General features: G+C 45.5%; 1 protein-coding gene across 7 annotated transcripts in view; it reads right to left on the reverse strand.

The window, feature by feature from the left end:
- Window positions 1-22953, reverse strand: part of HHAT (hedgehog acyltransferase) — a 354446-nt gene that overhangs the window by 93478 nt on the left and 238015 nt on the right. For all 7 annotated transcript variants that reach the window (XM_027565683.1, XM_027565682.1, XM_027565686.1 and 4 more), the window contains one exon: window positions 1632-1833. In XM_027565683.1, coding sequence (XP_027421484.1) covers window positions 1632-1833 — 202 coding nt within the window. The remainder of the gene's footprint in view (window positions 1-1631; window positions 1834-22953) is intronic.

Raw genomic sequence — 22953 nt, forward strand, 5'->3', positions numbered from 1 at the left:
AACATGTGTGTAAAGAAAAATGCTTAATTTCCCAAGTTATTTTCCTAAAGGTTGTGAATGTGTCTTAAATCCTTAGCTGATTGTTATGCTGCTAAAACCTATTTAAACAGCAAAGATTAAAAATACCAGTACTACTCAGGATTGGCAAGGGCATTCTCAGGCACCATTGGTAGGAATGCAAACTGGCAAACTTTGTCTACTGGGCAGTTAAGGAACAGGTAAGCAGTAGGCATGCAAACTTTAAAAGTAAGAAAAATCTTTAACTTAGCAATGTTAAACATTCAAGAATTCACCCTTGTTATGACAGTCATCTCAATGCAACCACTAACTGCAAAAAAAAATTAGAACAATATGTTGATAAGAGACTGATTAAATGAATTATGGTATAGCCACATAATGGAATTCTGTAACGCCATTAAAAAGGGTTGTTAGAAATGTATTTGATGACATAGAAAAGAGTCCTGATACAACTGTATCTCTAGGATAATGGTATGTTTAAAATGTTATACATGTATGTGTGTGCAATGTACATGTGTGCGTGTGTAGAGAGAGGAGAGAAAAAATTTAGAAGGGGGACTTCCCTGGTGGCCCAGTGGTCAGGAATCCACCTTGCTACCAATGAACCTATTTGCAGGGCAGGAATGGAGATGCAGCACAGAGAATAGACTTCTGGACGCAGTGGGGGTGGGGGTAGGAAGGAGAGGGCGGGACAAATGGATACAGAATAGGAGGGAAACACACACACTAACATCTGAAAGATAGAGAGCCAGTGGGGATTTGCTGTGACTCAGGGAGCTCAGACCGCGGCTCTGGGACAAGCTAGAGGGGCGGGATGGGGTGGGGGGTGAGAGGTGGCAGGGAGGCTCAACAGGGAAGGGACATGTGTGCACCTATGGCTGATCCACGCTGATGTATGGCAGAACCCAACACAATAACGTAATTACCCTTCACTGAAGAATGAAAGAAAGAAGCCACTTTGTAATGTAGGGCACATGGGTTCGATCCCTGGTCCAGGAATTAAGACCCCACATGCAGTGGGGCAACTGAGCCTGTGCACAAGAGAGGAGCCCTCCACTCGCCACAACCAGAGAAAGTCCACACACAGCAAAGACGCCACAGAGCAGTCAAAAACACAGTAACTAAAACAAGTTTTGTTCAAAAAAATAATTTAGGAGGGATTTAACAGTGGTTTCTCTTGCAGAGACATATTCCTTATACTCATTTGAATTTTCTAATTCTCATAATAAACATGAATTATCTTATAGTTACAGCCAGTGAAGCAGTGAGGTTGTTCAGTAGTGTCCGACTCTTTGCGATCCCATGGACTGTAGCCTACCAGGCTCCTCCATCCATGGAATTTTCCAGGCAAGGTACTGAGTGGGTAGCCTTTCCCTTCTCCAGGGATCTTGCGACCCAAGGATCGAACCCAGGTCTTCTGCATTTCAGGTAGACACTTTACTGTCTGAGCCACCACCTCTTGTTCAGCTGTCCTGTCTCCAGGAACACTCTGGATGTTGAGCCAATCTGGCAGAAATGGCCCACAACGTGGGTAAACGTGATGACTGCCTACCCTCCCAGACCCAGTCCACCCAGCTTGGCTGCCCCTGCCGCACAAGCCAGGACCTGCTCACCAAGCTGTGCTGGATGTGCGGCCTCTGCACGAGCTTCTGGACGCCATTCTCCACGGTGACCCCCAGCCAGTTGAGGGTGGCCCAGCACCACAGGTAGTCGTTCCCGCCGTGCCAGAAGCTCACAAACGCGAATGTCATCGCAGTGGAGAAGAGGGCCCCCAGCAGGCCATGCTGTGACCCGCCCGCTGGGATGTACACGTACCTGGAGAAAGAAGAGGCCATGAGGAGCCCTGCGGAGCGCTGGCCCCCAACGCCACCCACTCCCGGCCTGATACTCCTGCCACACATCGTTATTCACCATGTGCAGACGCTTTCCCACGTCCAGGAGGCCACAGGGCACTCCCTGAATGCTCTGTCACACGGGAGGTGGCAAGCACAGAAGCCTCTGGGGGATTCCCAGGTGGCACTAGTGGTAAAGAATCCCCCTGCCAATGCAGGGAGACGTAAGAGACGCGGGTTCGATCCCTAGGTCGGGAAGATCCCCTGGAGGCGGGCATAGCAACCCACTCTAGTATTCTTGCCTGGAGAATCCCACGGACAGAGGCGCCTGGTGGGCTGCAGTTCATGGGGTTGCAAAGAGTCAGACACAACTGAGTGGGGGATACCAACCTTAACGGTAGGTATGTATTTTACAGCTCAAACTATCAAGTTTCAGGTAAACCCAGTATTTAAGCACAATTGCTGAGTTCAGGCCCCTACACGGCAGGATGGCTTCTGCAGAAGAGGGGTAGCCTTGGCAGGCTGGATCCTCCAGCTTTCCAGGCAAGTTGCCCAGAAGTAGTGACAAACTCACAAGTGAGGAGAAGAGCTCTGTGCTCACAGGGCAGCCAAATTATCACCCGAAAGGCAGAGCCCCTGCTAGGGTAAGTGCTCTACTGCTGAGACAGCTGTCTGACCACATACAAGCAGAACCGTGTTCTTCAATCAGTATTTTCCTGCTAGAGCTGGACAAAACTCACATTGTGTTATCAGGATCTGGAGAGCTAGAAAAACACCCTCCTTGCAGGGGCCTCTTTAAAAAGCCTATCGGTCTTTGTTTATTGCTGTCAGTGCTTCTTTGTCCAACTTTATTCCATAAAGGAAAAGGAAATTCTCATTTCCTAAACACACCATGCGTCCCAAGCATGGCACTAGGCACTTTACATGGATCACTCGACCTGATTCTTTGAAACACCATATGCTGTTCTAGCATGCCAATCCACTGAACCCACTGACAGGCTGTCCTATTCATTATTTTAATATTTTGTTGGAAATGTTATTTTGAAAATAATTTTTAAATAGAACACTTTTATAGGCAAGCCAAAAGACACAATATAAAAAGCATTCCCCAGTCAATAAATACTTCCAAGGACTATGATGCCTTCAAACTGTGGTGCTGGGAAGACTCTTAGGAGTCCTTTGGACTGCAAGGAGATCCAACCAGTCCATCCTAAAGAAACTAAGTCCTGGATATTCATTGGAAGGACTGATGCTGAAGTTGAAGCTCCAATCCTTTGGCCACCTGATACAAACATTTCTGACATCAGAAATGACCCTGATGCTGGGAAAGATTGAGGGCAGGAGGAGAACGGGATGAAAGAGGATGAGATGGTCAGATGGCATCACTGACTCAACGGACATGAGTTTGAGCAAGCTCCGGGAGATGGTGAAGTACAGGGAAGCCTGGCATGCTGCAGTCCACGGGGTTGCAAAGAGTCGGACATGACGGAGCGACTGAACAACGACGACTATGTGACTATCAATATTTTTAAATGTCCTCCTTCACTCTCAAAGGTGCTCCAGGTCAGATGGTAAATTATCAGCTTAGACAGCCCCACTTTTGGGGTGAGAAAAACTGGGGCTGAGAATAGGAAGAACCTAGATGCAAATATGCATCTCTGGCACCGAGCATCCGTGTTTTCCATTGCACCCCTGGGCTTATTTTGAAAGCCCTCCTATCTTGCATCTCAATCTGAAACAAACCAGAAAGCACGTGAGAATGCACGCATTTCAGAAACAAGTGAAGCGAAGAAAATACTTTCTCTTGCACAGAAACAAGACCATCTCAACAATCAAGTCAGCACCAAGCACTCACTACAGGCTAAGGAATAATCCAGCTGTGGCCAAGGATTTATTTAGCCTTCCAGGGCATTCCTGGTATTATGAGACACACAAAGACATACCAGGTTGCTCCTGCCCAAAGGACATGTACAGCTGGTTGTGAAACGACAGCAAACCGATTCTATCATTAAGCTGACGTGGGACTTGTTTGCTGTATCATATGGTACAAAGAAGACCAGGGGAGCTTAAGAGTACGGAAAAGAACAGGATGAGTGGAGGAAAGCAGGGTATTAGAGGCCTAATGGTAAAGATCCCTACCTTGGCAAGGTCTAGAGAGTGAATTAGTTTGGCCAGGAGAAGCAGGGATGCTGCATCATGGACCAAGAAAGGCTGGACAATGATTCAGAAAACCCCACCAACAGCCCCAGGCACAAGGGTTTTAACTGGCCTTACGCTGCCCCCTAGAGGCTACTTGGTTATTGCTGCAGAACACTCAACAGGCAAAAAAAATGGACCACAAACCTCTGCAACCTCCAACTTGCAAAAAGATAATCACTGCTCCATCATGGTGCTCTATGGGGCTGTCCTTCACATCATACAATCAGTTGTGTGTGTAAGAAGGTTGCATGTTAAAAAAAATGGAGTGGTCAAACCAAGTTCAAAAGGATAAGGAGTAACTGCTGTTTACAGAAATTTTGCAGATAATAGTTTTTATAAAACAAGTTCATTCCAATCCTAATACTCTTGTCACCCAACACTGGTTTTATGTTGAGATTATTGTTGTATCTCACTATATAAAAATGAGCTGCACTGTGAGAGCTGGACTGTAAAGAAAGCTGAGTGCCAAAGAATTGATGCTTTTGAACTGTGGTGTTGGAGAAGACTCTTGAGAGTCCCTTAGACTGCAAGGAAATCCAACCAGTCCATCATAAAGCAGATCAATCCTGGGTGTTCATTGGAAGGACTGAGGTTGAAGCTGAAACTCCAATACTTTGGCCACCTGATGCAAAGAACTGACTCATTGGAAAAGACCCTGATGCTGGGAGGGATTGGGGGCAGGAGGAGGAGGAGACAACAGAGGATGAGATGGTAGGATGGCATCACCAACTCAATGGACATGAGTTTGAGTAAACTCCGGGAGTTGGCGACGGACAGGGAGGCCTGGCGTGCTGTAGTCCATGGGGTCGCAAAGAGTCGGACACGACTGAGCAACTGAACTGAACTGAATATGTATTAGAAAACCTCAGTATAGAATAAAAACCTCTCCTTGTCCATCCACATCAATGGTCTTTAATATTAGATTCAACTCCAAAAAGAACTTAATTCCAAGCTTGTGACGAGGAAGCATCTAGTCCCATAATTACATGCACAGCTATTTTAGGCATCTCTTGGCATCATGGCTTTGCTACTTTCCTTCAATAATGACAGCCGACAAAAATCTGAGAATTCCTTTTATTCCAGAAACTCACAAATGGCAGGTCTCCAACAACATGAGGTTGCTTGTTTTAAACCAGAAGAGGGTATGGTCTTCCGACTAGAAAAACAAAAAACTTCCTTCCTTTCTCTTAATTTCTAGAAGGCAGTGGATACCGCAAGAAGGAACATGAACCTGTTTCCTTTTACAAATCCTGCCAGGCTCGTGTCAGTTCCACGATTAATAAAAACAGAAACGCGTCTCCTTTTAGAAAAGCAGCAGTGTGACCCCACTTACTGAGATCCGCTGCACACTGAAACTGAGTTCCCAGTGGAAGAGAGCATTCAGCACCACCTTCTCAGCAAAGCAAAACTAAAAAGATTTTTTTTTTTTCTGTCAGCAACTGTGGGAGATTGAGTCTGCACAAGTCCTGCCCCCTGCCCCTGCCCGCTGGCTTCGTGGGGTCACTGCTTGCAGAGAACGTTGCCTGGGGTGGTTGCCATCAACTGCGCCACCTTCCTAATTAAAAACCATCTCAAACAGAATCAACGCAACATAGCAAATGCCCGCTCAGGAGGAGGAACTGATATAAAATGTAGACGTTATTTACAATGTCTACTCTCTACTGAGTATCAGGTGCTTTTATGTATCCTGTTTCTAATCGTTACAACAACTTCGTGAAGAACTGATGACCAGATCTATTTTATGCAGAAGAGGTAAAATCTAGTTTCAGAATCCCCCAGGTCTGTGTTCTATGAAGCTGTTGACCACAGTGAGAGCATTTTTTGGTGATATGTTCCTCTTATTCAACCACATCTGCAAAGCAGTCTCCACAGAAACATCCACCAGTATTTTATTAACTGAAGAAACATCTTCTGTACAAAAAGGAATCTTACTAGGGAGAAGGTGCTCATGAATTACAAAGGCGTTTGAGCGACTTCACTTTCACTTTTCACTTTCATGCATTGGAGAAGGAAATGGCAACCCATTCCAGTGTTCTTGCCTTGAGAATCCCAGGGACGGGGGAGCCTAGTGGGCTGCCGTCTATGGGGTCACACAGAGTCGGACACGACCGAAGTGACTTAGAAGTTAGGCCAAGTAGGGCTTCTTCCCTGGTGGCTCCGAAGGTAAAGAACCTGCCTGCAATGCAGGAGACCCAAGTTCGATCCCTGGGTCGGGAAGAAACCTTGGCGAAGGGAATTGGACAGAGGAACCTGGTGGGTTACAGTCCAAGGGGTTGCAAAGAATTGGACACGACTAAGCAACTAACACTTAGGCCAAGGAGCTCTGGGCCAGAAAGACACAGTTCAAGTTTTAAACAGACTAAATAGGGACTTCCCTGGTGGTCCAGCAGTTAGGAATCTGCCTGCCAGAGGAGGGGACGAGGATTTGATTCCATATGCCGAGGAGCAACTAAGCCTGTGTACCACAACTACGGGGCCTGCTCCGCAACCAGAGAAACCACTGTGGTGAGCAGCCTGCACGTCGCAACTGCAGAGTGCCCCAGCTCACCACAAGACCCAGGGCAGCCAAAATACACATAAAATGTTAAATAGACTAAACAGTTTCCTTCTGCCCCACAAGCAGAGACCATACCCTATCTAGATGGGCTTCCTGCAGAAGTCTAACCATGTAAGAAGTTGGGCATAAGAGGTTGATACCTGGGGATTGTTGCTAACTAGTAGATGTATCTGAAGGGGAAACAAAATAGCTGCTTCCTTCATAATCACTAGGAAAAACTCAAGAATGTGTCTGACAGTTGGGACAGGGGTGGTGAGAATCCACATGGTAAAGCATTATTCTTAAAATCACAACACTTTTGTCCCAGGACTTACCCAACAGCTTCCCAGCTTGCCAAGTTATTGTCAAACCCTTTGCCATGAACTCCAGACCCCAGCAAGATAAGGGGATGAGGCACCCAAGACACAGAAAAGCTTGGTTTTCTCTGCCCTGCGGACTGAGCCGAGGTGGGCTTGCTGACTTCCCATCTTCAATTATCTATTTCTTGGCTGGGATGGGGCAGGCAGTGGCTGACATTCTATTCCAGCTCTGCTTTATCTTTCCACCCTATTTCCCACTAGTCCTGAAATCCTGAACAAATGGGGCCTTCACACTTCTGTGCCTCTGAGCACACCATTTTCACCCCCTCCACCCTCTCTGGTTTCCCAACTCCTCTATAAAGTCTCTTTTAAATATTCTCAGTCTCTAACCCAGAGAACCTACTGTTTGTACCACTGAATTGAACAGTTATTCATCAGAAGATGTCTCTTCTATTATGATGGTCATTTCAACTAAACTAAATTTCGTTTAGGCAGTTTTCAGTGTGTGTGAGTATATATGTGCATGCCCACATGTGCTATAATTAGCTACCATCAACAGTATTTATATATCTAACACTAATTTTCATCACTTTCCACAGTCTCCAATAGCTTTTTACACTTCTGATAGACTGTCACCACCGCACAGACACACTGTGAGCAATTAGCAAGCACGGAAGGGTTATAAGGACTTGCCCCTCTTACTGGCAGAGACTTCAGAAGACACCCATTCCTAAGGAACACAGACCCCCGAGGACCCTGCCGTCTCACCACACTCTGTAATTCTCCTTCCCCCATTAAAGTCACAGTCACGCAGCCCCCAAAGCTGTTCCAACCTCAAGAGATGTAAAAACCTGCAATGACTGGCCCTTTAAAGGCCAGAGCCTTCAGTAGCTGGGAAGGGCAAGACGTGTGGCTGCATTGCATTGGCAGGAAGGTGACCTCGCCTTTGGTTCACCTGGGTTCACTTGGGCTTCCCCCGAGTTCCGGATTAGAGTTCTCTGCAGAGGTGCCCTCAACCTAGCTCTCAGGGGCAGTGGCTCCCGTGACTTGAGTCTGTCTCTAGCTTTGGCCTCGGCCTACATCTGAGTTCTCCATCAGCCAAAGCCTGTGATGACCCACCAGTCAAAGCCTCATCCTCTAGCTGGTGGACAAAGGGCTGGTGTTTAGTTTTCACAAAGGGAGCTATATATTTACTATTAAAAGTTTTCAAAGGAAGATAAATGCAGAAAATATAATCCGCTTTTAATATCTTTCTACCCAGTAAACATCGTAATGGAATTTTAATAAGTAAAAGCCAGCAAAACTGGAAAAGGCAAGGAAACACAGAGATTCTTCCCTAAAGACTCCACAAGGAACGCAGCTCAGCCACATCTTGATTATAGCCCTCTGGTATAGACCCATCTCAGACTTCTGACCCCCAGGGCTGCAAGAGAATAAATTTGTGTTGTTTAGAGCTGCTACCCCTGAAGAAGGGCATAGCAACCCACTCCAGTATTCTTGCCTGGAGAATTCCCATGGGCAGAGGAGCCTGGCAGGCTACAGTCCATGGGGCCGCAAAGAGTCAGACACAACTGAGTGACCAAGCACAGTACAGCAGTTGGTTAACGGGCAACTGCAAACCTTAGCCTCTCCAGAAGGCTAAAAGAGAGGTCACTTTCAAAGCAGAGGCCACATTTGAGCTGAGCTAATTGCCAACATCTTTACTGAAAGATGAAAGTTTCACATGCAACTCTGAAAAGCTGCCTATTTAAAAATGCTATGTCCTATTTTGCAACAGAATACTGTGAAATTTATAAAACAGAGATTAAAGTCCAGCTATATTTAGTCAGCACAATGGTGAAGAATCCACCTGCCAATGCAGGAGATGTGAGTTCAATCCCTGGGTCAGGAAGATCCCTTGGAAGAGGAAATGGCAACCCACGCCAGTATTTTTGCCTGGAGAATCCTATAGACAGAGGAGCCTGGTGGTTACAATCCATGGGGTCGCAAAGAGTCAGACATAACTGCATGACTGAGCATGAATGCATGAACATATTCAGTCTACGTTTAAACTTCTAGGTTCATGTCATTAGATGCCAACACCCTTAAAAAAAAAAAATAACCTTTTCATTCCACAAAGCCAGTAGATCAGGGGATTGAAGTACTATGCTGATGAACCCAAGCCTATAACCTCCATCCTAGAGAAAGATTCAACTCTTCCCTCATAAACCAAAACCCAAACTCTAGCTCCTCCAAAACTCTATCTTCCCCTCTGCAGAAAAGGCTGAAAGATCATGAAAGGCTCAGCCCCGCTGTCCTTACCCCGCTAGACCACGCCCAAGCAGCAACAGCAGCAAAGCACCGGACAAGCAGGAAGGCAGCGCTTGGAAGCCAGAGACATGGCCTTGGTCCTCCTCTGCCACTTACCAGTCCCTGTACCCGTGACCTTGTCAGTAAGCCTTTGTTTAAGTCTGTATATTGAACTTATACTGGGAGGGCTACAATCACCTTCAAGTATGAACTGCTGTAAAGATCAGCTGATACAATACATGTGGGGTAAGGAATCATCACCAGATGGTCAATACCGAAATCAGATTGATTATATTCTTTGCAGCCAAAGATGGAGAAGTTCTATACAGTCAGCAAAAATAAGACCGGAAGCTGACTGTGGCTCAGATCACGAACTCCTTATTGCCAAATTCAGACTTAAATTGAAGAAAGTAGGGAAAAACCACTAGACCATTCAGGTATGACCTAAATCAAATCCCTTATGATTATACAGTGGAAGTGAGAAATAGATTTAAGGGACTAGATCTGATAGAGTGCCTGATGAACTATGGACTGAGGTTCGTGACACTGTACAGGAGACAGGGATCAAGATCATGCCCATGGAAAAGCAATGCAAAAAAGCAAAATCTCTGTCTGGGGAGGCCTTACAAACAGCTGTGAAAAAAAAGAAGCCAAAAGCAAAGGAGAAAAGGAAAGATATTTCCATTTGAATGCAGAGTTCCAAAGAATAACAAGGAGAGATAAGAAAGCCCTCCTCAGCGACCAATGCAAAGAAATAGAGGAAAACAACAGAATGCAAAAGACTAGAGATCTCTTCAATAACATTAGAGATACCAAGGGAACATTTCATGCAAAGATGGGCTCGAGAAAGGACAGAAATGGTATGGACCTAACAGAAGCAGAAGATATTAAGAAGAGATGGCAAGAACACACAGAAGAACTGTACAAAAAAGATCTGCAAGACCCAGATAATCACGATGGTGTGATCACTCACCAAGAGCCAGGCATACTGGAATGTGAAGTCAAGTGAGCCTTAGGAAGTATCACTTCGAACAAAGCTAGTGGAGGCAATGGAATTCCAGTTGAGCTATTTCAAATCCTGAAAGATGATGCTGTGAAAGTGCTACACTCAATATGCCAGCAAATTTGGAAAACTCAGCAGTGGCCACAAGACTGGAAAAGGTCAGTTTTCATTCCAATCCCAAAGAAAGGCAATGCCAAAGAATGCTCAAACTACCACATAATTGCACTCATCTCACAGGGTAGTAAAGTAATGCTCAAAATTCTCCAAGCCAGCCTTCAGCAATACGTGAACTGTGAACTTCCAGAAGTTCAAGCTGGTTTTAGAAAAGGCAGAGGAACCAGAGATCAAATTGCCAACATCCGCTGGATCATGGAAAAAGCAAGAGAGTTTCAGAAATACATCTATTTCTGCTTTATTGACTATGCCAAAGCCTTTGACTGTGTGGATCACAATAAACTGTGGAAAATTCTGAAAGAGATGGGAATACAAGACCACCTGACCTGCCTCTTGAGAAACCTATATGCAGGTCAGGAAGCAACAGTTAGAACTGGACATGGAACAACAGACTGGTTCCAAATAGGAAAAGGAGTACATCAAGGCTGTATACTGTCACCCTGCTTATTTAACTTCTGTGCAGAGTACATCATGAGAAACGCTGGGCTGGAGGAAGCACAAGCTGGAATCAAGACTGCTGGGAGAAATATCAATAACCTCAGATATGCAGATGACACCACCCTTATGGCAGAAAGTGAAGAGGAACTAAAGAGTCTCTTGATGAAAGTGAAAGAGGAGAGTGAAAAAGTTGGCTTAAAGCTCAACATTCAGAAAACAAAGATCATGGCATCTGGTCCCGTCACTTCATGGGAAATAGATGGGGAAACAGTGGAAACAGTGTCAGACTTTATTTTGTTGGGCTCCAAAATCACTGCAGATGGTGATTGCAGCCATGAAATTAAAAGATGCTTACTTCTTGGAAGGAAAGTTATGATCAACCTAGATAGCATATTCAAAAGCAGAGACATTACTTTGCCAACAAAGGTCTGTCTAGTCAAGGTTATGGTTTTTCCAGTGGTCATGTATGGATGTGAGAGTTGGACTGTGAAGGAAGCTGAGCACCAAAGAATTGATGCTTTTGAACTGTGGTGTTGGAGAAGACTCTTGAGAGTCCCTTGGACTGCAAGGAGATCCAACCAGTTCATCCTAAAGGAGATCAATCCTGGGTGTTCATTGGAAGGACTGATACTGAGGCTGAAACTCCAATACTTTGGCCACCTCATGTGAAGAGTTGACTTATTGGAAAAGACCCTGATGCTGGGAGGGATTAGGGGTAGGAGGAGAAGGGGATGACAGAGGATGAGATGGCTGGATGACATCACTGATTCGATGCACATGAATTTGGGTGAACTCCGGTAGTTGGTGATGGACAGGGAGGCCTGATGTGCTGCGATTCATGGGATTGCAAAGTGTCAGACACGACTGAGAGACTGAACTGAATTGAAGGAATCTGGAGACTGTAACACTCCTATAAATGGAAGTATGCACACTTGCATTCAGGAAAAAACAAGATGCCATTATCATAATGATTAGCATCCCTATATTCTTCATAACCACATGAAGACAGCAAGACCCCTGGGCTTGCTTGCTCAGGGATGCTTTTCACTTAAAACCATTAGCCTTAACTATGCCTTCATTAGAACCAGGTCACTTAGTGCTAAGGGGATGAAGCTCTAAGGGAGGAAAATTTTTTCTCCTGCTCGTCTATGTTCTTTAACAGTAAGAGTGACATAACGCAGATTAATAAGAAAAATAAATTTCATTACATATGTCAGGGAGTCCACAAGACAATCAGAGTCAAGGAATGCCCTAATCTGAGGAATGGGATGGGGTCTGGGGCTTCCAGGTGCAGGAAGGGAATTCACAGGAGGACCAGAAGAGCAGATGTTAGGGCAATTAGAACCTTGCCCTGCCCTGCAGATGGTCTTTCAGATAAATACGTTCTCTCTGGTAATAGCTCTTTTTCTGGTATAAGCCCCCTACCCAAATTCTTTCAGATAGCTAAGTTAGAGGGAAACGTTGTTCCTGAGTCAGCTGGATCTTGATTGCCTTCGGCTCGGAATAATCCACGTGCCAAAGTGGCATCTTTGGGGGAGGGGGCATATTCCGTTTCCCTTCAAAAGTTATGGATTCAACATGCATGCAGCTCTGTTGAATAAGCTTAACCCGGAGGACAGCCAGCTGTTCTCCAAACCTCTGATACTGGCTACAGATGAGCCTGCAGAGGCTGTGCGGGCGGGTCAGAGTAAAGTAGCTTCTACCGCAACTTGGTCCATTAACCAACGTCTCACCTTCTAATCACTGCAGACCCTCCACTCTGGTCCCCTCTTTTCTACAGATACAAGAGTCAGGTGACCAGGTCCTTTCCTTATCATGGGGGACTGCTGGGTGGGCAGGGCCAGAAAGTATCAATACTATGCAGGTTACTCATTCAACCCATTTAAAGCTGCTTACTAATGTTCCAGAAGGCTGTCCAGGCGGCACACTGTTAAAAGAATCTGCCTGCCGATGAGGATGGGGGTTTGATCCCTGGGTCGGGAAGATCCCCTGGAGAAGGAAGTGGCAACCCACTCTAGTATTCTTGCCTGGAGAATCCCATGGACAGAGGAGCATGGCAGGCTACATACAGTCCATGGGGTTGCAAAGAGTCAGACACGACCAACTAAGTGGGCACGCACACACTTACTGATGTTCCAAGTTAGAGTCTCAGTGATGCAGGAGTCTTCACAATATCACAGTCCTGACAGTCAGAGACTGAAAAACCAAGCAAGTCTTTAAGACGCCATCCTTCAAAACGAGCTTCTAGTCACAGATGAGGGACGGGAAGGCCCAGGGGTGGGGAGCACAGAAGGGGAGCACTACTTGCCCCCTCGGGGCTGCTGACCCTCTTTGCTTGAGAGCATGCTGATGCCTCAGCAATCCCCAGGGCCCCTGGGCCCACATCTATTTTGGGTTACAAATAAACACCATATAAAACAGATTCTTGGGAGGTTTGAGCAGAGGAGAGAGAGTGGGAGTCTGTACTCTTTAGTGCCGTGGAGCTGAGTCTCATCGCTAATAAAAAGGTCCTCAAAGCCTCAGTTTAATAACCACCAAGATTTCCTGGCTGCCTGCCTGTCTTCCCACCTTCCTCCTGAGAGGATGCTGAAAGCAACTATCGGATTAAAAGAGGGAGGGTACAAAGAGCCAGCGGTCTGCGAGGGGCACACTCAGATGAGCCAGCGGTCTTCGAGGGGCAGACTCGGATGTCTGTAGGACGCAGGTACATGTGCTTCCCTGTTTCACCGAGGGAGGGGGCTGAGAGGAGAGCGTGCATCCTTCCCTGCTCCTAACCCCCTTCTCAACCTTTACTCCATCAGCGGATCCCAAACCCAGGGCCCACATTGCCACCTCTTATCAGCAACTGGACCGCGTCTCCCCCAGGCTCCCTTCTGATCCCTGCCTCTCACCCCCACCCCCTGCTGGTCCTAATCCTCTCACTCAGTTGTAACTGCGGTTAGGAAGAGGTTCACTATGAAACAAAAGAGAACCACTCAAAAACGACTGTGCGGGTACAATGCCCTTGGGTCTCCAGGAGAACGTGCTCTGAACACAAGTGCGCTGAAGAAATGCCTGGCTGGAGGCTGAAGCGTTCCATTCTTCTGGGTTTGTGGTGTGATGATTTTGAGGCAGCCGTGCTGGACAGGGCCCCACGGAGGCAGGCCCACAGTCTTGACAGGTGTAAACTCTACATTTCCGTGGTGACACGGCAGGTTGGCCAACAGGCAAAAGCAGAAGTGAACTGTTCGGGCAAAGGAGACGCCAATTCTTTGTCCTCAGAACCATCTAGTCTGACAAAGGGGTCCTGCTTACCGTGGATTCCCACTGCATCAGGTCCTAAATTAAATCTCATCAGCCTGGCTTTTAAACATCAATCTCCAGCTGACTCCCTCCTATGCCACCAACTCCATCTTACGTGTCTCCAAAATAGCTTCTCCACTCCAATTAAAGAACTTCACTCTTTCCCATGTCTGAGCCCCACAACCATGCCAGTCCACCCCTCAATCAGACAAGATCTCTGGTTGTTCTTTCCACCATCTGATCTTTCAAAATGGGTTCAGCATTCACTTCAAGGAAAATCTCCCTAGCTGATCCCACTGAATGTGGGTGGCCGATGATTCTTCATCTCTGCAAAATTCAGGTGTTCATCTCGGGCTGAGTTACTCCTTTCAGACCAGTTGATGTGCTGTTTCTTACCAATTCTAAGCCGCTTCATCACGTCTCAGGGTACGTGGGACTCCCCATCTCACAGTCAAGACACTGATCAGAGAATTGCAGCATTTCTCTATTTTCCCCCCAGAGGCTAACTTAAACTGTGAACTCAGGAGGTGCTTAACAAACCCAGATCAACTGCCTTCTTTTCTTGTTCTTTTCCTCATCCTCCTCATTTCTCTGACTCATTCATTTCCTTCTTCTTTTCCTTGTCACTCTCTATAAACAAAAGAGAACTCTCCCGCTTAAAGTGTGGCCTCAAGAGTAAACGTCATTGTTCACTGTCTGCCTCTGCCACTTTCTTCTTTAAAGTGCTGTGGGGTTTACAGGTTGATATTTACAAAGTCACAGATGCTAACTGAATCACAGATGCTAACCACAGGTGCCCCTAAGTGAGGGGAGCAAGAGGTGGGACACACCAACTTCAGCTTCCCCAGGAAGTTGCTGGAAGTACCCAGAAGAAAAAAGGGATTTAACCAAAGAGCAAAACTTCAGCGTGTTAAATGTTTTTAATATCAAAGCACCCAAATTGAGAGGTTTAAGGTTTGTGATATTAACTTTAAAAGCCTCAAATGAAACCCTGGACGCGCTCACCAGTACTAGATGCATGGGAGGGAAGGGCGTTCATGAGACCCACAGGAGCGTGGCTTTGGCTAGATTGCTTGGTTTAACTTTGCTAACAAAATCACTTCCTCCGCCATGGATATCACTTCCAAGTCCAGTGTGTATTTTGGCCACAAGAAAATAGTGAGGAGGTCACTGTTGGACATGAGTGAATGTGCGCACACTCAAACACACACAGTGCCTCAGAGCACAGAGGAGGGTGGAAGGTGGGTGGGGAGGCCAGGGTCACAGGTTTCGGTGAGGGTCTCTTATCTAGGCCTTGATTTACAACTGGTAAAAGTTCCAGGGCTAGGGGACCGCTAGGGGTGAGGTCTGAGTATTATAGTTTGGAGCATTTGGGACGTAGGCACGAATCTTCTCAAAAGGTTACAGCCAATTACGACAGTGTGCTATTTTGCTACTGTTCCCTGCTAAAACAGAAAGATCTGTCTTCTCTAATGGATTTTCAGGATGCAGAGCTAAAATAATAACTTATGCTCTGAATTTGCCACTTCCCCACCGCTCTGCTGCCATGATGCTAACTTAGGAATTAATGCAAAATGCACAGGAAGAGCGTTATCTGAAGGAAACCTGCAGTGAATCTTGACTCAAGGTGACAAATCGTCTCCTAAGAGCGAATTTCCACCACCGCCACCCTCCACCCCGCAGTGTATCTGCTTTGTCAATGCGAACCTATGCACTCTGGATTTTCTTAACAAGTAGCAGCCATTGGTAATAAAAATGTTCAGCAGAGGTGGCCATAGATGGGATCCAATGCCTAGAAAGGGAGAGAAACAGGAGAAAATGCCAGCAGGTCTACAGGCACCCCTATCAAAAACACTGCCACTGGAGACTGTTTCCAGGAGGAAGAAAAATAAAGGTCTCAGGAGCCGAAGTGCTGTTTTAAAAAGAATCAGAGAGAAATGGTTGCTGGTGGTAATAAAGAGGCTGCTCCCTCACTGGACTGAAATCAGCACTCTGACAAATCAGCTCTGACAGAACTGTTTCAACTGCCTCTCATTTATCATGATTATGACCCACCATCCCTTACCAGACATGATGCCTTTTAAGTTTGGCCACTGGGAGGAAAACTGAGAATGTTTGGGTCTAGGCATGAGTGACGATAAATCTGCAGCAGTATCCAACAAGGCCACGCCAGTGCAACACTTACGGAAACAAAACAAGAATATCATCCCACGGCCGGGAAACTATGCCCCACAAGCACGTTCCCCTTAATGCAGCGAGAGCTGCCCGGATGACGTCCAGACAATGCTGCTTATTCAAAAGACGCTATGGTAATTGCAGGAAGTCTTGGGTGCACACTGAGAGGTTAGGATTTTAAGAGCTGGCATCTTACAGAGAGAGTCTAAGGATGATGCCCAATATGTGTCACAAAATCCAGAGTCTTCTGTAGATTAAAAATGCCACCATTCATACAAAAAAATCCTAAGAAATCCAAAGATGTCCGCCATGGAACTGGATATTAACATGATCATCCATTCCGGGAAACAGCCACATCCCAAGCACTGGAGAAAGATGTAGGCAGTCAGAATGGGATTTTGCTCCCCAGGCTCCTTCTTAAGTAGGGACCAACTGGTGAGAAGCACAGGGGATCACGCTGAGCTGTCTGAAAGATGAAAAGAAACACAGCTAATGGTGGAGCGGTAAGGAGATTCAGATGTGCTTCCAAAATGCATGCTCTTTTCAACGGATCAAGTAGTTTCCCCACGATAACTATGGATATGAGGTATAAATAACCTGTGTGCTTAACATTTAAAAGATAGATAGTATTTAATCTAATACTTCTTAACTATCTACTGAATCCCTAATGGGTGTCAATCACTAGGTTCAGGGCGTTCTACAGTACTTCATTTGATTTAGACGTCACCTGAGCATTTTTTAGTGTCTCAGGGTCATTTCTGTGAACCTAAATTATCTTCACAGCTGCAAAGCATAACAGTGCTAGATAAGCATCCAAATCACGAGATGACAAAAATCCCATGCACCCCTACTCAATAAATCTGGTAGAAATGTATTATTACACCTCAGAGTCTAGAGGTCAGAATGCTCCCCTCTGTTGGCACAAAGGACCTTGGAGACCGGAGGGATACCATCCAGCCTGCACCTCAACATTCTCAGTGACCAAGAAGTCATGGCTTTTTGAGACAGTCTTTTCCACCCTTTTAGGACAACTTAAGAGAGAGCGTGCTTCTCTCTACTTCTCACTGTTGACCATGGTTCTCCTCTCGGAAGCAATATGGAACATGGGCACCTAGTCTTCAGCCGGCAGTCTGTCACAACACCTGAGGACGGTTCTCATCTCTTTCCAAAGGCTTGACTTTGGACACAATGTATCCTCAGCTTCTTTATTCATTCTTTTATACCCAGTTCCAAACTGTAGTTTCCCTTTCTCTAGGCAATTTCCCATTTGTCTGTGTTCCCCCTGGGACTGTGATATCTGAAAAGACTGCCTTTATGGAATGACCTGAGTCATGAAGAACTTGAGTGGGAATACCACATTCTTTTTCTAACCATATATTCACAGCATCAACAAATCTTATCTAAGTATTTACCATATTGGACTTCCCAGGTGGTACAGTGGTAAAGAATCCAGTTGCAAGGCAGAGGACATGGGTTAGATCCCTGGGTTGGGAAGATCCCCTGGAGGAGGGAACAGCTACCCACTCTAGTATTATGGCCTGGAGAATCCCAGGGACAGAGGACCCTGGTGGGCTACAGTCCATGGGGTTGCAAAAGAGTTGGACACAACTTAGTAAATAACAACAACAAAATGTACTATATTCCAGGTACTATGATTAGCAGAGGAGGCATTCAGGAATGTGCCACAGAAAACTGCCCTCATGAGCTTACATCTAACCTACTGTAATGATGAAGCCCATCGTGACATTTATTCTAAGCCAGCCTTATCTCATACCAAAGTCTGAACCTACCATGTCCCTGAGAAAGTCAGGACCATCATAAAAGAGTGCCCTATTCTAACCACATACACTCTGATCTCTGCTGGTACCTATCCATTCATTCATCCACAGTGGAAGAGATGCCCTTTCCATGACCGAGGCTAACTCTACTCTTTGGTTCTATACCCCTTTGCCTCCCAGGGTACCGTGCTCCATCAGTCACCCTGTACCCTTATCAGCTTAATGGAACTGGTTCTCTCCTTAGCACAAAGACATATTCCAATCCTTTGTATTTTATAAACACCTTTCTTTTACCCCACAACGTCTACTTCTTCACCTTTGATCCCAACTCCTTTTTTCACAGTCAAGTATTTCAAAATCCTTGAAAGAACAGTCTACACCCAGTCTCCAAGCCCGCCCCTCCCAACTGTTCCTGAACTGGTAGCAATCGGACTTCTGTCCCTCCATGTTCCATTGGGACAACTTCTGTCAAGGTCATTAACAGCCTTCAGACTGCCAAAGCCGATGGATATATTTACATCTTTCTCTTAGTTGTCTGTTACATTTGGCATTGCTTTTGCCTTCCATTTTCCTCTTTTGATAATTTTACTGATATTCATAATAGAAAATTTGGAAAGAGATACATAAAAAATCCAGAAACAACCACCAGTGACCTTTTTGTCTGTGTCCTCTCTGACATCTTTCTATAAATACTCACATGGACCACTTTAGGAAACTCCTCAGTTGACCTAATCTATCACGAGCATCCTTCCATGTTTTCACCTTCCTTACTCACATTCTTTCCTCCCTTGGCTCCAATGAAACCACTCTCTGTTTTCCTTTTACCCCTAGAGCCATTGTTGCTCAGTCTCCTTTGCAGGCTTCTCACTCTGCCTCGTTCTCAAAGTGTCAGCAACTTCTCAGGGGGCTCTCTCCCCAGACCTCCAGGCGCTCATGTGAAGCTGGGGGAGGGGCTTCACTGGCTCATCAACAAAACTCTCAGTGCCTGTGGGTTCATTTATCACAGTCAGCTAGCCAGCCCCACACAGAACAGGTACACAGAGACGATAATACACAGACGATACTCTGCTACACTTGTCACAGGCAAGAGAAATGGACAGGAGGGCTCTGGTGAGGGGTTCTGCTGGGGAAATGACTTTGCACAGGGGAAGACCCATGTGAGAGCAAAGAAAAGAAGAAAGAAGGATTAAGGGAAAACAACAGAGAAGCACCAAGACCAAACTCTCCTTCACACCTTTGCTGAGAGCTGGGTCTGTCGTGCAGCGGCTGCCATGCACTACTGAAGGCGCGAGAAGACGCTCCCAGCTGCCCCACCAGTCTCCAGAATCACTGGCCACAGACACCCTCGGGAGGCGACCTTGAAGAAGCACTCCCTGGATGTCACTCTCTGCAGAGCTCAAGAACCCTCCCCACCCACTCTCTCAGAAACTGCCTTCCACTCACCCAGCCACCCCAGCTTCACTTTACAGCTCCTTCCCAGATTAAATCATTCAGCTGCCAAACCCAAAGGACAACCCCTGACCTCCCACACAATTTTTCTGCTATTCTTAAATGCTTATAATTATGCAAATTTTTGATTGCTTCATTTTCTTTAGTACACTTGAATGCCAAAGTGTTGAGACCCAGTCTGTTACTTATATGTATACCCCCAAAAGCCCAGGAGACATCCTTATTCCCTCTAAATGCTCCCCACAGGCAGAATCACCTGATCCAGGGGCAGTGAAATAAGGAGAGGCCTTAAAGTGCAGTGGTTGAGAGCATGGCTTCTCCCCTGGCTTCTAAATCCCACCTTCCCTTACTATTATGTTGGTGCAAAAGTAATTGCGGTTTTACGTTGTTGAACTTTGCTGTTTCCTATTGGAATATACTCTTAAATAAATGTGGTAATGTTGCACATCATTTTAATGTGCATTTATCACTTTATACTTTTCAGTAATGACTTATTAGTTGCTGTGTATTTTATATTTATTTTAGATTACAAAAATGATATTACACAAAAGCAAATTCAAGTGATTTTCTTACTCAAGTTCAAAATGGATTGCAAAGAAGCAGAGACAACTCGCAACATCAACAACACATTTGCCCCAGGAACTGCTAAAGAACCTACAGTGCAGTGGTGGTTCAAGAAGTTTTGTAAAGGAGATGAGAGCCTTGAAGATGAGGAGCACAGTGGTTGGCCATCGGAAGTTGACAATGACCAATTGAGAGTAATCATTGAAGTTGATCCTCTTACAACTACAGAAGTTGCCAAAGAAGTCAATGTAGACCATGCTATGGTCGTTCGGCCTTTGAAGCAAATTGGAAAGGTGAAAAAGCTCACATTCTATTGTTTTCCTTATGGCACAAAGTGAAGAAGAACTAAAGAGCCTCTTGATGAAAGTGAAAGAGAAGAATGAAAAAGTTGGCTTAAAGCTTAACATTCAGAAAACTAAGATCATGGCATCCGGTCCCATCACTTCATGGCAGATAGATGGGGAAACAGTGGAAACAGTGGCTGACTTTATTTTTCTGAGCTCCAAGATCACTGCAGATGGTGACTGCAGCAATGAAATTAAAAGACGCTTACTCCTTGGAAGGAAAGTTATGATCAACCTAGACAGCATATTAAAAAGCAGAGACATTACTTTGCCAACAAAGGTCCGTCTATTCAAGGATATGGTTTTTCCAGTGGTCATGTATGGATGTGAGAGTTGGACTATAAAGAAAGCTGAGCACCGAAGAATTGATGCTTTTGAACTCTGGTGTTGGAGAAGACTCTGGAGAGTCCCTTGGACTGCAAGGAGATCCAACCAGTCCATCCTAAAGCAGATCAGTCCTGGGTGTTCATTGGAAGGACTGATGCTGAAGCTGAAATTCCAATACTTTGGCCACCTGATGCGAAGAGCTGATTCATTGGAAAAGACCTGATACTGGGAGGGATTGGGGGCAGGAGGAGAAGGGGACGACAGAGGATGAGATGGTTGGATGGCATGGTTGACTTGATGGACATGGGTTGGGGTGGACTCCAGGAGTTGGTGATAGACAGGGAGGCCTGGCATGCTGCGGTTCATGGGGTTGCAAAGAGTTGGACACGACCGAGCAACTGAACTGAACTGAAAAAGCTCAATAAGTGGGTGCCTCATAAGGTGACTGCAAATCAAAAAAAAAAAAAAGGTTGTTCTGAACTGTCGTCTTCTCTCACTCTACTCAACAACAACAAACCATGTCTCAATCAGATTGCGATGTGCGATGAAAAATGGATTGTATACAACTGGTAATGATCAGATCAGTGGCTGGACCAAGAAGAAGTTCCAAAGTACTTCCCAAAGCCAAACTTGCACCAAAAAAAGTGATGGTCCCTGTTTGGTGTTCTGCTGCCACTCTGATCCACTACAGCTTTCTGAATCCTGACCAAACCATTACATCTGAGAAGTATGCTCAGCAAATTGATGAGATGCACCAAAAATGGCAATGCCTCCCACCAGCACTGGTCAACAGAATAGGCCCAATTCTTTTCCACGACAACACCCGACCACATGTCACACAAGCAATGCTTCAGAAGTTGAACAAATTGGTCTATGAAGTTTTGCCTCATTTGCTGTAATCACCTGACCTCCTGCCAACCAACTACCTCTTCTTCAAGCACCTCAACCACTTATGGCAGGCAAAATGCTTCCATGACCAGGAGGCAGAAAATGCTTTCCAAGAGTTCACTGAATCCCGAGGCACAGATTTTCATGCTAGAGCAATAAACTTATTTCTCATTGGCAAAAATGTGTTGATTGAAACGGTTCCTATTTTGATTAATAAAGATGTGTGTCCACTTATGATGATTTAAACTTTTTCAACAATCTTAATAGTTGTGAGGCTCTGAGTCTCAGGGTTCTGACTGGTAGAACGAAGGTAATAAAACCCACTTTATGTAGACATGTCATAAAGATTAACTGGAATTGGACAGTAAAGAGCCCCAAACAGTGCTGGGCATATAGCAAGCACCCAACAGATGTCTGATGGCCGTGGTGACAAGGAGCACATATCTGAGAAGAAGACACTTTCTTCAAAGAGAAAACAAAGCAGCCTGCTCCTTGTCCAAAGAATTAATGTCATCACATCCACAGCAAGTTCAGAATTCTACACCTACCCCCACCTCTTTACCCTTTGTGATTGGATTCAAAAGAACGTCTACAAAGCACTCTTTTCTTTATGAGCATTACATTCCTTAATAAGCTGATAAGTGGGAGTCCCAAACGTCAACAATTCAGATTAGAAAAAATACACATTATTGCCAAGTACCCTAATTAGTGTTTACATGATTTGTGTGGCTAGTATATTTTACACTAAAGGGTATTCTAGAAATAGCAGTAATTCCCAATCTCCTAAGCGTTCAATAGCTACCTAAAATTGAACTGGCTTATTGCATGATATTTGTGAGCTGTAATCCTGTAATTAAGGCTTCATTAGTCCCTGCAATGCCTGTGCTCTGTAGTGGCTGGTTTAATATGATGAAGTTCATCATATTCAGTTAATCTCTGCCTCATTCATTCATTCATTCATCCCCTACTTTGGGTACCCACTATTCACCAGGCACTGGGCTAAGTGCTTGACATACACACACTTCAACAGTGTCTCCATGAAAATGTCACAGCACCAGAAAGCCCTCATTCCACTATCTGTAAGTTCAGTTCAGTTGCTCAGTTGTGTCCAACTCTTTTCGACCCCATGAACTGCAGCACGCCAGGCCTCCCCATCCATCACCAACCCCTAAAGTTCACCCAAACTCATGTCCATTGAGCCAGTGACGCCATCCAACCATCTCATCCTCTGTCGTCCCCTTCTCCTCTCACCTTCAATCATTGCCAGCATTGGGGTCTTTTCAAATGAGTCAGCTCTTCACATCAGGTGGCCAAAGTATTGGAGTTTCAGCTTCAAC

This window comes from Bos indicus x Bos taurus, chromosome 16 (genome assembly GCF_003369695.1).
Source record: "Bos indicus x Bos taurus breed Angus x Brahman F1 hybrid chromosome 16, Bos_hybrid_MaternalHap_v2.0, whole genome shotgun sequence".
NCBI classification, from domain to species: domain Eukaryota; kingdom Metazoa; phylum Chordata; class Mammalia; order Artiodactyla; family Bovidae; genus Bos; species Bos indicus x Bos taurus.